Source organism: Sphaeramia orbicularis, chromosome 10 (assembly GCF_902148855.1).
Source record: "Sphaeramia orbicularis chromosome 10, fSphaOr1.1, whole genome shotgun sequence".
Classification (NCBI taxonomy): Eukaryota; Metazoa; Chordata; class Actinopteri; order Kurtiformes; family Apogonidae; genus Sphaeramia; species Sphaeramia orbicularis.
Window position 1 is genome coordinate 24305041 of NC_043966.1, and position 15976 is coordinate 24321016.

Consider the following 15976-nt stretch of genomic DNA (forward strand, 5'->3'; position numbering starts at 1 on the left):
GTCTGTCATATCATTGTCAAGTTTTTATTGAAGTGGCCTATGTGTGGCACTGTGGCCTCTGGAGGAAAACATCTAACAGCAGGTGTTTTGTGAAAGCAGGAAAAACACAGGTGTTACTGATGATATTAAAAAAGGCTCTGTTCAGTTTAGGGCATTTCATTGAACCAACATGAGCAGCTTTATGTCCTGGAATGGATTCGTGTTAAATGGGATGCAGCTATTTTTACTGATACAAGTCTGTATTTTGCCTTAATTCAGGGGTGTCAAACTCATTTTCTTCCAGGGGCCACATTCAGCACAATTTAATCGGAAGTGGGCCGAACCAGTAAAATAATAGCATAATAACCAATAAATAATGACAACTCCAAATGGTTTTAGGGCAAAAAATAACATTCAATTATGCCAATATTTACCTTTACAAACTATCCAAACATAAGGATGTGAATAACCTGAAAAAAATGCAATTTGTTAAGAAATATTAGTAAAATTTTATCAGTATTATGCCTCGGCTTATCATTTATACATACGCATTACAGAGCAGATCTACAAAGGCACAGAACACTGAGTAACAGGCAGAATATTGTTAAAATTGCACTTAATTTTCTTTTGACATTTTAGGTTATTCACATTTTTTTGTTAAAGGATAGTTTGTTAACGTAAACATTTTCATAATTTATTGTTTTTTGTACTAAATCAAAGAGGAAAAAATGGTGGTGTCATTATTTATAGGTTATTATGGTATTATTTTTGAGTTTGATGCCCTAACTTGCACTTTGCAGATTCATCCCATGGGCCGGATCGGAACTTCTGGCGGGCCGGTTTTGGCCCCCGGGCCGCATGTTTGACACCTGTGCCTTAATTAGTCAGAATGTCAACAATGAAAAAGGTTTATCATATCAACCATCTACAAAATGGAGTTCCAAGTGAAATGATTACATAAAGTCTTACATAAAATTGTCTGTCACTGTTTATAGAAACCCACTCTCAGGTTCAGCATGGATATAAGAGATGACTAACTGTACATATTTAGAGAAAATCACGTAATCATTTGGCAGCTTTTATTGGAAATATAGAAGCTTATCTGTATGAGCTGCAGCTTCAAATCTGCTTCACTTTAAACCAACACTAACATCACATTTACTTGTATGTCATGATGTGACAATTGTGCATTTTATCTTTCTTTTGTTTGCCCTTTTTATTGCATTATTCAGATTCTAGTGGGAATGAGTTGTACTGTTCTGGCAAACAAGGACTAGACTAGACTAGACTAGACTAGACAAGGCTAGGCTAGGCTAGGCTAGGCTAGACAAGACAAGACAAGACAAGACAAGACAAGACAAGACAAGACAAGACTAGAATAGAATAGAATAGAATAGAATAGAATAAGAATGATCAACATTTCTATGACTTCCCGAAGCAATGGAAATTCTCTAAAAGCACAATGAAGTGAGACCAAATTTACCAACTTGTGTAGTCAACCTCAGTCAATTCTAAATTTAGATGAGTCGTTTTTCAACTTTATCAGCTCAAGATCCATAAGAGAAATTCAGTGTCTCCTCAGGTCTTAAAGTTATTAAAAATACATCATGATCTACATAAATAGATCTACATTTTTATTGACTCCACTGTTGAAACACTGACTCTAAATGTGTATCTTATGTCTTATTTTATGTCATTTCCGTCTTAATACGTCTTTTCATTGTCATTTTAATCTTGTTTGTTCTTTGGCTTTTTTCTTGCTCCATCTTTTACATTGCCGTTACTTTGTTAAATCTTTGACATACTTTCTGTCTTGTTACATCATTACCTCCGCCAAGGAGGTTATGTTTTTGCCAGGGTTTGTTTGTTTGTTTGTCTGTTTGTCTGTTCGTTAGTGTGCAACATAACTCAAAAAGTTATGGACAGATTTTGATGAAATTTTCAGGGTTTGTTGGAAATGGGATAAGGAAGAAATGATTAAATTTTGGTGGTGATCAGGGGTGGGGGGGCGGGGGGGGGGGGGGGGGGGGGCAGACCACAAAATTTCATCAAAATCTGTCCATAAATTTTTGAGTTATGTTGCACACTAATGGACAGACAAACAGACAGACAGACAAACAAACAAACAAACCCTGGCAAAAACATAACCTCCTTGGCGTGGCGGGGCCCATGGGGGGGGGCCACTGATCAGCCTTGGCAGAGGTCTGCGCTCTCCGAGTGCTTCTAGTTTTTTCATGTGTTCATCTCATTCTCATCCTGTTACATCTTTTATAGCTGAGGCTTCTCATCTGCATTTCACATGACTTTGGTAAGTCTTTATAAACTCTCTCAAATAACACTTCTTCTGTCTTATTCAGGAAAATTAATTCACATATGTATCACTCTACTATTACTCTATTTTACCCCAATAAAAACAGCTCTATGACCCATTTTGAGTCCTGTCCCAACCTTAACCCATAAAGGCTCAGTGCTACTTTTGTGGAAGCTCCAAAATGAATTTTTCTCTCTATTTTTTGATTTATCACCATTTATTTCATAATATTATATTCTGTATTTTGCATTTTTCAATGAAAATCAGGTATTTTCCCATATTTAATTCCCTGATCATCTAGATGTTTGTTAAAGCACAGATTAAAGTTGAGGGTTCTTATTTCAAAAACAGAGAAAAGCGAAGAAATAGTGACTTTTTCAGCAAAAATATCATTAACTGCACATAAACCAGGTGTTTCCATCCACTGTCATTGATCTAACTCCATGGACTTTGCTGGTGAATCAATGTTGTAGAAGATGACGGTGTTGCCATGTTCACTATGGAGCCTCTGAAAGTCCAAATGAGTCATATCTGATGGCCATGAAAAGATGACAAACTGCATTTCATGCCAGTTATTGATATGAATTGATAGGATTAGTGGGTCAACAGGTATTAAACATTTCAGATCAGTAGATGGTTTTGGTCACCGGTGGATGTTTGGGTCTTTATGGGTTAAAGAAGCACAGATCTAGACAAATTTCTGAAAGGCTGTGACATGAGATTAAATGAGTTGAAATATACACTTAATGTTGTGATCACTTAATAATAACAGAACACCACTGAACTGGATTACATAGATCATAAAGCATCTTCTTTAGAGCTCCTTTTGCACCATTATAGTGCAGTTTTCCACCAGTGAAGTCCAATTAAAGGCCTGTTTAACTCCAGGAACAGTAGTTGTTTTTTTTTTTGTTTTGCTTTATCAGGGTGAATTCCTCCCTAAATGGATGTTGTGTTGCTTCTAAAGTGGGAGTGAATTCCTCCATATCAGAACTCCCAGAGGCCCACCCAGAGACACACACCAACTGTGAACATTGGCTGGACCACGGCCCACTGCAGAACCACCAGGAAAGTGTCTGCACGTGTGCTTTGAATCATGTCGACCACAGAAAGCAATTCATCCTGCAGGAGCGCTGAACATGGAGGGTTTAAGTAGCAGTGATTTCAGCAGATTGTCTCCCCGGCCCCTCATTTAACCCTCCTGATCACCTCTGTGGTCAGCTCCTGTTCAGCCACCACTTCTCTCTCCCTTTAATGCTGCCAAATCCAACAACTGGGAGAAAAAAAAAACATCTGAGATAAGAGTGAGTGGAAAATATGAAGAGACATTAATCGACAACAGACTCATCACAATAGCAGGTTTGGAGGCTGACTCAAAACGAAGAAAGATGTGGGTTGACGGTGCTTTTCCAAAGCTACGTTGCCAGTGTCAACTGGAAACCTGGACGTCTCACAGATACACGTCAGGAGCAGATTCCTGAAGGAAATAAGAAGAAATCTGCTGAAAACCTGCTCAACACACAGTTAAGAATCAGTTCAACAACACAATGATCATTTAAGGTAGAAGATAAGTCCACAGGCATCATTTCAGATCTCATCCATCTACTTCTACATCAACAGTTTCATATTTTATGTTTTAAATCATTTACATCAGATGAGTCTATGCACATATTAAAACAAACTTTAAAACTGTTTTAAATGGCTGTGCTCTTCTAGTTTCTATCCATGTAAGTTGTAAAGAAAATGGTGCAAAATTGTGTACTTTCTGAAACATATCAGCACTCTTCATGGGCCTAAGTTTAAAGGCTCACAGAGAGATACTGCCACCTACAGGTAGATACATACGACTACAAGCACAATGAAACAAAAGGTGTAGTGAAAAAATAAATTAATCACAGGCAGAAGGCACGCAGATAAAGGTTATTATACTTAAATAGGTTAATGATCAGTTTAAACATGTGGATCTTCAGTTGCAGTTGTTCAGTTTTGTGACATCTACTCCGCAAATATTATGACTGAGGTGAATTAATTCTAAATAAATATAAAAGCAAGACGGAATAAATTATGCTACTGGGAGTTTTAACCAACATGAAGGTAAATTGAACATATTTAATTGTTAAATGTTAATCAATAGAAGCTTAAATAAATCTACTGAAAATGAGTGGATTCAAATGTGGAAAATAAGGAGTAAGAAGGTTGATTTTTTTTTTGTCACTCACTTTAAAGTCATTCATTTGAACAGTTTTTCAAATTCATCATTTTGTAATTTTGTAATCTGTTGTTTTTTTGAACCCAGTATTATCCTTGGGCCTGATTGTTTTATTCTAATATTTTACTACTAACATGGAAGTTGCTTTTTAGATGTTTTTTTGTTATTCAGAAAATTAATAAAATGAATCATTGTTTCTTTATTAGAGCCCATTTGATTAACTGCTTTAAAACATTTTTTTTTTTTTTTACTCACTAGTCACATTGCAGTCATATTTTTTGCTACATAGAGATCACATTTTAGTCTAGAGAAACGTGATAAACACCTCTGAACAGTGTTCTGCAACAACTTTGTGAAGACGTTTGTTAATATCTCTCAACTTTAGTTTACTGTCTCCTTCCTGCTAAAATGACACCAGCATCCATTCAAGTACAAAACATTAATATCTGATGCTTTCTAAGACATTTCCAAGAACATTACTACCGTTTTCTAACCACTGCAGGAAAATATAAAAGTAAAATAAAAATGTGGTTAAAGTAAAATGGTTATTAGAGGGCATTTGTTCATCTGCATTTTGCCAACACATGTTAATTGTACAGTAAAAAAAAAACAAAAAAAACAATATTGGTTTCAATCAAAGGTTTAACATTATGTAATACTAGAGGTGTAGATTTTTTTCCAGTTTTGCATTAAAAGGTGGATGAATGAAATTAAATGTTGGTGTCAATAAAGATTAAAAAAAATAATAATAATAATTCTACACACTATTTTTGCAAAAACCCTGAATATATTCAAACATTAAAAGTGTAGTTTTCACGGAACTAGGTCGGAGCTTCTCTTTCACCACAGTAAACAATAAACCAAAGTTGCCTTATTTAAAGATTTATTAATTTATAATACAAGCTTTTATGTTGACCACATTGCATTTTAGTTTTTACATGTTTTCATACTGAGCTAAACTTCATAGCAGTGACACTGATTGACAAAAACACAAACCAAAAGACACTCAATGGAAGGAATCAAAAGGTTTCCACCTGTTTCTGAAGAAACCGACCGCAGCTCATCAGCAGTGCACCACCTTTAAGACCACATGCCCTCGTCTACGCCTCAAATGTCACGTGCATCACACGACCTCAGACGCACTCACACGCACACATCCACACTAAAATTGAACAAATACCTATACACAAGATAAAAATCGATATATTTAAATTTCAATATTAATGATATTAATGAATTCCACGATAAAAGGCAAACAAGAAGACAGCATCCAAATGAAAAGGAGGTTAAACACCACCAAGGTTTCCTGTTAACTCATCATCCGAGCAGGAGGTGTCTCCCGTCGCCTCGTTTTCATTGTCCACTGGCGTGAGGGGGTCCCACGCCGACGACACACCTCCCTCCCATCTTCAACTGCCTCTTCTGTCTGCTCTTCACTGGCCCGCCGTGTTGGCTCCTGTTACTCCACATTCTAAAGATCTGGAGCGACAAAGAAGCATCGACAGTCTTGACAATTGAGTCGGTGCCAGAGGTGTGAACTCGACACCTGATGGCACACAAGCGCAATCCACCAAATCCTCCGACTCCATCTTCACAAGCCTCGCTGAGAGTCTGTTCCTATTTATTACGGACCTGTGCAGTCGTCCGGTATTAACGCAGCTCTTCTAGTTAAAGTCTTCCCCCCCATTGGTCCGCTGCCAGGAGCAAACAGGTGTATGTTGTGGCACAAAAGCCACGGGTGCTGAAACCGACCGAACGGTGCAGTCAGCGAGAGGCAGAAACTGTCCATGAGGAGGATGGCACGTTTTCTACTGCACAGGCAATAAAGTCTGTTCCTCTAATGAAAAACAAAAATATCAGGGGATAAGATGATGTAACACTTTAAACACCTTTGAATTAACGAACCAGTTAAGTGCAACGAGAGGGTTAACACCATTCAGTAAGACTGGGGGAACATCCATGTGAGTAGTAGGGGAGGGTTAAAGCCCACTCATCCTTCTGTGTCTGTGAATGACGGCGTTAAATCATGTCCAGCAGAAAACAGACCCACAGGAGAGCGTGGACTGTTCAATGTCATGATCTTTAAGTGAAAGGAATAACAACAACATATTCTGCCGGTTAGGACAAAAAGTGTTTTGAATATATTGGCACAAAAAAGCCTCAGATTGGACAGGAGTTCAACCAAAAGCAGGAGTCAGCCCCGACCAGACTTCCTGTGATTATTCCAAATCCACAGTTGACAGGACGACAGGCAGGAGAGAGGGTGTGTGTCTATGTGCGTGTGTGTATGTGCTATGTATATGCATGTATGTGTGTGTCTGTGTGTGTCCGTGAAGGCGGGGAAATGGGGGGGGTCTGTTGCTTTACAAGAGGAGACAGCAATTGCTCTCTGTGGTTTTTTCTCTGTTCCTTTGACCTACAAAGACATGACAGAAGAGACACACAGTGAGAAAAAATAACATTTCGAAAAGTTAACGTGAATCTGCAGAGTCTGAGGGATGACGTTTTATTAGGAGTCACATGGAAAGGCCTCACAGATTTTCTTTTTTTCTTATATTGTCATCTAAAACAAAATGCATCAATACATTTGTTTTTTTTAATCAACTTAATTTTACACCTGCAAATTTTGATGTTGAATGATGATGATGTTTATACTGTAACACAAACTTTTGCCCATTTCAAAAGCCTATGCCATGTTCTCACAATACAGAATAGAGTAAAACTATAACCATTTGAATGCATAATTTAAATCTTTTTGAATAATTGTTTTTCTTTATTTTGATATGACATTATGGAAGTCAGCATACAAGCACTAAAACACAACACCAGAAACTATAGGTATGTTTTTGTCCTGTTAAATCTCATCACATCTTTAACATTGTTTTTATAAGTTTCATTTTATTGTTGTTTATAATGTTTTTCTGCCATTTAATTCATTTATTTCATGATTCATCTTCTGTTGTCGCATCATTTTCATTTTCATAATCTCATTATCTCTTTTACAATTAAGTTTTAGTCACAAATAACCATCAGGTTTCGTCAACTTTTACTCAGGACCAAAACTCACCCTTTATATTTGAAACAAATAATGCGTCGTCATTTATAGTGATAATTATTGATAGACTGAGACTAAAAAAATGTTCACTATACCATTTTTCACCTATTGCCCAGCTTTATGTCAAAGACATAAAATTTGCACAAGTTTTTTACTGATTTCATTTCACATTCAAGGTGTAACTAAATACAGAAATACTTCCCAAATGACTCCATGGTACCAGCATCCTACTGTCAGGTTTACTTTAGAGGGAACAAATGCGAGATCCTCACCATGAGAGTTGGGCTCTGGAAGAGTCTCTCTGGCAACCAAGTGCATTACAGTTGTTCGTCCTGGAGGCAGCTTTAGCGCTGGAAACACAAATATGGAAATTATTGTTGTGTTTCTGAAGGTTTTAATATAAAAATGGAATACAGGGTGTCCCAAAAATTTGACATCATTTCATCACCTCACAATTTGTTTAAAATTTGTTTGCTCTTTTTGCTCAAAAAAGTGTAATCATTTTTATTGTTCTGCTTTCAGGAATAGACATGCCGTTTGCTGCAACAGAAAAGGCATTCTGTGTATTGAAGTACTCCTAAACTCAGTCAAATGTGAATGCACAATGCGAATTTGTTAGAAAATTTCATAAGCAAGCGACAACAGGAAAGCAGATTTGGACATGGCATAAGACGTTTCAGGAGGAAGGCTGTTTGTGTTGGAAAAAAGGACTCCACTACCGACTTGATGTGTGCCGCGTCACAAGCAGCACACACATTGAAGATTTGTAATAACTTTGGCACATTACAAAATTACCATCCCCCACAATTCTTTGTTTTAAATTTGTAGAACAAAACATTTTATGTCCAAAATGATTCCTATTAAGTATCATTTCTCCTGACCATGTAGTCACTCCAATTTGGACATCTCAAATGATGTCAATTTTTTTTTAGGACACCCTGTACTTTAAGACCATTATGAACGCAACTAAAGACCATGTGCATGTACATGCTGGTCAAAAAAGTACACAGGTTATGAATGAAAATTGTCACAAAGCTACAGATTGTTTCATTTGACTCCGGTGGTAGTGATTCCCTTGTTCCAGTCAGAAATTCATGTCCATTTCCAACTCAGATCACCTTCACGAACCCCGGCTTCAAAGCTCAACATGACAGCTCAGTACATCAGCAGTGAAAGCTGTGGTAAATGCACTGTTAATTACCTAATGTGTCATATTTGTGACTCATTAAATCAGTTACACGCGTAGTGCTATGGTGTCATTCATTTATTATTAACTTGTAACATTCACAGTGGCACGCCTGGCCAGAACCAGTTTAACCAACTCCCTGACTTGTATTGAAATGCAGTCAGGTGGGGCATCACACCCAAATTTCAAGGTAGATGAAGCAAAGAGATAGCCTGTAAATTAATTTATTTTCTTTACGTTGCTCTAAAGCTGATGATCTTACAGAAATTTCATTTGCCCATATAGGATGAAACACATTAAAAGATGCAATTTCAACATATCCCCCCTAGAAGCTGCTATATTTAATGAATTATATACCATGTTCACACACACACACCGCATCACAACACAATAAAGGAGCTGGGTGTGCTCTGACACACCTGCACAGTTTGCATTAGTCATCAGCCGATCAACATATGGTTCATTGTGTTTCTTTTTATCGTCTTTAAAGATCGATCACATTGAAATTTTCCTAAGAACATATTTAAAAATAAGTCAAATGCTAACATATCTTTTTGGAAATAAGGTTAGCCTCATAATCAAATTAATATTTAATGCCTGTCAAAGTGGTGTTAAAATATTTTGAAGACAAATTTTCAGATTCTTGCATTATATTTAAAACCTGCAAAAGTTATTAGAAATTACACCTCCCAACTGCACTGAAAAGAAAAGTGCCATTAGAAACCCTGAACCACGATCAGGGTACTACTAATCGGGCTTGTTGTACCTGCTCACAAGTGTCAGACAGGTAAAGAAAGCAAATAAGTTCATAAGGTCAAGAGTTTAAAAAGATTAAAATAATCAAGTTAGAGCTGAAAGAAAGCCACTTGACTCTGCCAACATGGCTATGGTGGTGCTTGTTGCCATGGAAACAACTGGGTAATTTCATCACATCCATCTCACAGATTCAGCACAATCATTTCTATTAAATCTAAAGACTATAACAGAGCGTTAGCGTTTGGCACATTTATTCATTCTTATCAGATCACTCACGTCAGTTAATTTACTTAACCTGTGGTGCTTCAATTTTAAAAAACGTTAAATTGATAAATAAAGAAACTCGAGGCTTGATGGAAAGAAAAAGTGAGATTTAACATGACCTATGATCCATCCCAGAGGAGGTTGACTGTCAGTAATGAGCAGTCTGTGTTAAATTTGCAAATATTCATGTGAAGATAGTGTTGAAACCTATTTTGTGCTCGGTGCTGATTACTGGTGACATTAACCAAATGCATTTCTAAACTAATGACAGTTTTGGCTGCATTCATCTATGGTAACAGCTGGTAAAGTGATTTACAGTTGCTTCAGTGTTCCTTAGTGCCTCTCTTCCACTCCTCTACAGCAGTAAGGGTTTGCCATATATTAGCTAAGAAATTGAAGTGGTTAACGGCAACAATCAACAAGTTCTTATCATAAAACACACCCCAACACACTCATTTATGCACGACAAACCTTACATACTGACCCTTATGGTTTAAACTTTTGTCCTTTTATAAAATGTTTAAATTTTCACTCACAGATAACACGTCTCCTGTGATCTCCTACTACTACATGTCATTTACCACAAAAATCATGATTTTGATATAATTAGACATACAATAAAAGCCACAAATCAATGGCAACCAAAGAAAAAACAATTCAGAAGTTCCTCTTATGGCATGAAGTGTAATGTATTTGATGGTGTTTAACGTAAGATGAAGCTGGTATTAACAGTTTTGTCAGATTGGGGTCTGTTGTTAGGACAGTCCTACCTCCCAGAGTCACGTTGCCATGAAGGAAGCGTCCCTGGAAGATGAGGCGCAGTATGCTGGGGCTGCTCACACGCTCCTCCTCCCATCCTGATAACCAAAGAGCACAGAAACACATACATTACTCACAAAACATTCTTTAATGTCACAACAGAAAGATGCAGACAGGAAGAAAACATTTACAGGAAAATGCTGGGAACCAAACATTATTTTTATGTGCTGACCAAACTACTTAGTGATACCAGTACTGATTCTTGGAAAATGCCTGGCATTGTCCAGTATCATTTGATACCAAATTTCAACACAAGGAGTAAATTTCATCAGTATCAGTGTGCACAGCATGTACAGTTTGTTGAATTAATGTAATACTGTTAACAGACAGCTTCAAACTGTGGCTGACTACTCTACTCTAAGTCTATACAAATGGAAATGAACAGAAAATAAAACTAAAGATAAACATGTACCATTAAGGGAAAACTATCAAAGCCAAGGTACCAGCACTGGAAACTTCTGAATGATACCTATTTGTTTTGTTTCTCTTTGCCACAAATATTACATGATAACATTTTAACTAACACAATGTCAAATTAGATCACTTTTTCCACCTGTTGAGATATGATTTATGATCTATCCTCCTGCTGAACATCACTGCTACTGGTGCCTGTCGACAGTCATTTCTTTGTGTGATTCGGGAATAGGTGTTGTAAATGAAAATGATGTCAAATACCAATTTTTGTTTACAAAAGTAAGGAGACATACTACTTCTGTTTATTTATTCAATTTCAATACATTGCTTTTCTTCTATGTGCAGAGTATGTATATTAATAAGCTACTGTAGGGTATACATTATACTAATGACATAAAATAAAAATAAAAAATTCATCGTAAATCATCATCTAAAATTTCAGAATCATGACAGCCCTAAACAAAGCTTGCTACTAAGACTGAAAAACTGCTTAACACAAACATGTTATATAATGAATAAATAAATGGATGTTTAACACTAAGAAAAAACACTGTAAACTGAATGTTGTTTAAAAACATACCTGCAGGCCAGTTCTCAAATACATGCTTGGCAATGTCTGTAGCCGAGTCATTTGGGGAGAAAGTGAAGTCTTGTGTTTTCCCACTGACCAGGATAAGGCGGAGGTGCACCTACGAAACAAAGAAACACATTGAGATTTGAGTCTATAGAAATGTATCAGTGATCATAAACACCACATTTCCATTAAAAGTCAACATCATTGATTAGTGGAGGAATCCCTCTGCTTCCTCGAACCTCTTCAGACATGAGGTGCCCCTCAGAAGGCTGTGAAGTGATGGGCATTCCAGTCTAATTAGATTTATCCACACCAGATCTCCACCCTTTGACTGGGGGACTTCATTCAACGAGGCCGTACGCTGAAGTGAGCCCCTGTTGCCAGAGACGACAACAGATAAGGGTGGGGCTGAGGGGAAGAACACTGGCCCTTTAGTTCAGGCCACTGCAGGCTTCTCTCCGGGCCGTCGGCCTAATGCGATAACCCCAGGTGTCCCAGACAGCTCCAGGCCATGTTATTAAATTTACATGGCCAGTGCGTAGCTCTGAGGGGGACTGTGCATATGTGAATGGAAGGGTTTTTAACAGAAGGGTTTCCTCCAAATTTCATCCTCTGGGCAACTACATGAGCCAGTCGGTTTAAAAAGCTGCTAAACCACAGAGGGAAGTAAACGTGCACCGAAGCCCTCGTTATCACACCACGGTTAGAAAATCCATGAGGACACACTTTATACCACATGCTTACAAACATAAAACAATTCTTGTCTGAATGGGGTGATAAAATGAATTAAAAACAACGGTACCGTCCAGTAAACATCCTAATACTTGATAACATAAATGAAAAAAAACACAACCATCTGCTCAACAATTTGTGTTTTAAGGAAACAATGACAAATGAACCAATTAGTAGGTTTCCCAAGAATTAATCAGTAGGAATTCTGATAACCAATGAAACAAAGTCACTTGTTTATAGATTACTGATTCCATTATCTCAAATTCTCTGCTTTCTTTGATTTGTGATGACTGGATAAGTCATCTGTAGATGTAACCATGTCCTTTAGGAAATCTTATGTGATAGAAATATTTTTGTGACTTCTAAAACAAAACAGTGAATTTATAAACTAAAACGTTTAGTAGACAATATAGATGAATGAAATAGTTTAAGACCTACAACAAATGATTAGACTTTATATTTAATAGTGTGGGTGATTCTTCCCTTCTGATGAACAGCTTTATGGAGACAATCCTGAACTGAACTGCAGCATAAAGTTTCAATTTGATAGAGCTGAAGACAAAACTTCCCAGAAGCCTGGCAGCAGATTGTCACAGAAGATATCAGAGGTTTGATGCTCACTCCTTACAAAGGAACTGCAGGATAGTGTTAATTTGTCCACTCACTTTGTATGTAGTCACCTCATGGTCATGAATGAAACATGAATCTGACCTAAATTATTGATCCATTTTAGTCCATTTGTACCATAGCAGTATTGAACTACTGCTTATTAATGCATCCAGTTATTATTCCTAATCAGTCATACTGTTGCTCCAATGATTACTTTGGGGTGAATATGCATTCCTTAATGTAAATCTTTGTAATGGGAAATGTCTATGCAACAAACCACACTGACAGAGGGGATTAATTGTCCCTGACATTTGTCCCGCTTACAAGAGGAGGAACATGAACTTTCTTGGTTCACAAATCACAGAGGAGAGAACAAAGAGATCCACGAGGTGTGACGTCAGGACAACCCCGCTCTCTGAGCTGTTTACAAATACAATCCGCCCTCGGTGGTCCTGTGCCATCCCCTCCCCCCCTGAACTGAATAACCTCAATGTGGGGTTGCATACCCATGTCATCATTAACAAGCTTTGCCCCCATTCCCGACTCTTTCATGCACAACAAAATAACAACAAAGTCAAATCTGCCTGGTTACCCGTGGCAACATCCTGTATCACAAACATCATTCTAGTTCTCCAGTCTAAAGAAAGATCAAATCCTTTAGAAACAGTTATCAGTGATTTTATTTTCATGTCAAAGGATTACTTTTGATGAAGTTTTTTTCCCCCCTCTTTTTAAACGCAGCCAACTACAGTCCAAAATCCCAGGCTACCTGCCAACACAGATGATCCATTAAATCCCACTTGGCCTGACACTGAAATTTCACCTGATGTAGTTGACCTACATCAAATATTTCACTGCTTTAAAAAAAAACTTAATAAAATATTATGACAAAGAGGATCCACAGCTTCCTAACTACAGTGGTAAAATATCAATGTAATCTTAGAACTCACTTCAGTACCTTGATCAACATTTTGATCAAAAGGCTTTTTATTATTTTTTCGATTAATTATAATCTACTGTACATTTGATCTGCACTAAACTCTTGCATTGTTCTTTTATAAATTTTAACCTACCCACTGTTTTATCTATGGCATTTATTCATGGTTTTTAAAGACTCACAATCTCTTGCTAATTATTTTTTCCAAATACCTTTTGTATGTATATAGCTGCTATATTTAAAGTTAAAAGAATCTCTTAATTTCTGTGTAACTTTGATGTCTCTTCAGGTCTGTCAGTAAATGTGTGTGGTCCATTCCTATGGAGGTGGTGGGACTGGGGATGGTGACCAGGACATAGAGGGTACAATCAATTGGTGTCTAAACCTTGAAAGGAAAGTAGGCCAGCGTTTTAACTGAGATTAGACAGATGGTGTTCACAGGAGCAGCAGTCACTGTCCCAGCTAAGTGTTTATGGACGCTGGCTAATCCACCACCCCACCACACAACCCCCCTAAAACTCTTCAATTATTTTAACTTAGAGATCTGTGAATCTGATGTTATTATACACCACCACTATGCAATATATCATCAATCAAAACAGTAGGAGGCTGTATTGTGTGTGAATGGCCAGTCATATTACAGAGTAAGCAAACTTTTATGCATTACCTCTGTGATCCTGTTAGAAAATTAAACTTGAACGGAGTTAGACCCTCATTACTCACCATATCAAGATCCCTCTGGTTGGTCATGGCTCAGGCAGGAGGCAGGCAGCGGATGTGGAGCAGAAAGGACGGGACTGGGGTGCTTCAGCTGCTGGAGACGGGGCCTGAGCCCTAACAAACAACACAAACACTGTGAAGCAGCTTAACACAGCCTGGCACCGTAACGGCAGCGCACAAAATCCATTATCTTCCGAGCTAACATGTCGCTCACGTTACAGCTAACATCATAATAAACTTAACCACTCAACTAAACGTCAACCACTACGTGAATACTGTGTTGCCCACATGTAACTAGCACCAATCAAACATCAATTCACATAAAACATATAATTATATATATATATATATATATATATATATATATATATATATATATATATTACAATATATAATGTCGAGCCACAGCAGCAGCTAGCTTAATACATCTTTTCATCTTATTTCAGTTAGCCTTAAGCTATTTAACAGCTAGCGATTAGCTGCTAACTCCCCCAATATTACCTGAATTGAAATATGACTGCAACTTTTATGTCTGGCCTTCATGCAACAGTAAATGCTGAAAAATAGATTTAGAACATATATCCAGGGTAAATCATTACATCCGGATTTCCACCTGATACGAACAGAAAAGAGGCAGCGGAAAAAGCAGCTTTTCGCTAACATTACCATTAGCTGTGTTAGCTTAGCACTAAAGCAAAATCTGCTACTGCTGGTTAGCTGCAGGCTAGCTCGCTAACCTTGGATGTAACACCAGTTTTGTCGTGTCGACCTCACCTGCATCTGATGAAAATGATGAAATTTTGCATTCAGGTGAGCTGACGAGTCGACGGCGACCGTGTTTTATCAGGACAATATCGAAAATAACTGGATTCGTTTAATCTGAGTATCGCTGGCTAATGGACGAGAAAACACCGGATGTCAGCTGGTTGTAAACACAGAGAGAAACCGCAAACACTTCTGGGAATTGGTGTCCACAGCGAATAATGCGAAGATCGACCTGTTATTAAAGGATAGGTTCACAGTTTTTCAAGGTATGTCGTAAACGAGTGCTTACCAACACTGGAAAATATTATACATAGTGAAATTATTCCTCTTTTTCTCACTAACATTAAAAGTTCCCTTCAGTGTAGTTTATGTCAATTAGAATAAAATAAGAACCACTTTTGCACCAAAGTATAGCCTCTTCTAGAAGAGATGAGTAGAGATGAGATGCAATGAGATTAGATAAAATGAGAGGAGATGAGATGAACTGTATTTATTCCATAAGGAAATTTCAATCCAGTACAATAAACTGACTTTAATGAATTCCATCTGAAGATTTAAGAGAGAGAAATGTAAACGAAAGGGTAAAGTGGTAAGACTGATTTATCTGAGACAGTCTTACAGTATATTACTGTCAGATTCACTTCTG

The 15976-nt window shown here is 37.5% G+C and overlaps 1 protein-coding gene across 1 annotated transcript; it reads right to left on the minus strand.

Moving 5' to 3' along the window:
- Positions 1–5365: 5365 nt before the first annotated feature.
- Positions 5366–15509, minus strand: ubl3b (ubiquitin-like 3b). Its single transcript, XM_030145485.1, has 6 exons — positions 15340–15509; positions 14569–14679; positions 11574–11682; positions 10531–10617; positions 7827–7904; positions 5366–6915 (listed from the first exon to the last, which is right to left on the minus strand). The coding sequence occupies exons 2-6, from the start codon at positions 14593–14595 to the stop codon at positions 6863–6865; spliced, it is 354 nt and encodes a 117-aa protein (XP_030001345.1). The 5' UTR covers positions 14596–14679; positions 15340–15509; the 3' UTR covers positions 5366–6862.
- Positions 15510–15976: the final 467 nt, after the last annotated feature.

What these genes read in the sequence shown, in the direction of transcription:
- ubl3b (XM_030145485.1), bottom strand. Translation starts at nt 14,595, where the DNA reads ATGACCAACCAGAGGGATCTTGATATG. An exon ending in ACCAGAGGGATCTTGATATG is followed by an intron (nt 11,683 to 14,568) that starts GTGAGTAATGAG and finishes TTTGTTTCGTAG; the next exon opens with GTGCACCTCCGCCTTATCCT. An exon ending in TGGCAACGTGACTCTGGGAG is followed by an intron (nt 7,905 to 10,530) that starts GTAGGACTGTCC and finishes TTGTGTTTCCAG; the next exon opens with CGCTAAAGCTGCCTCCAGGA.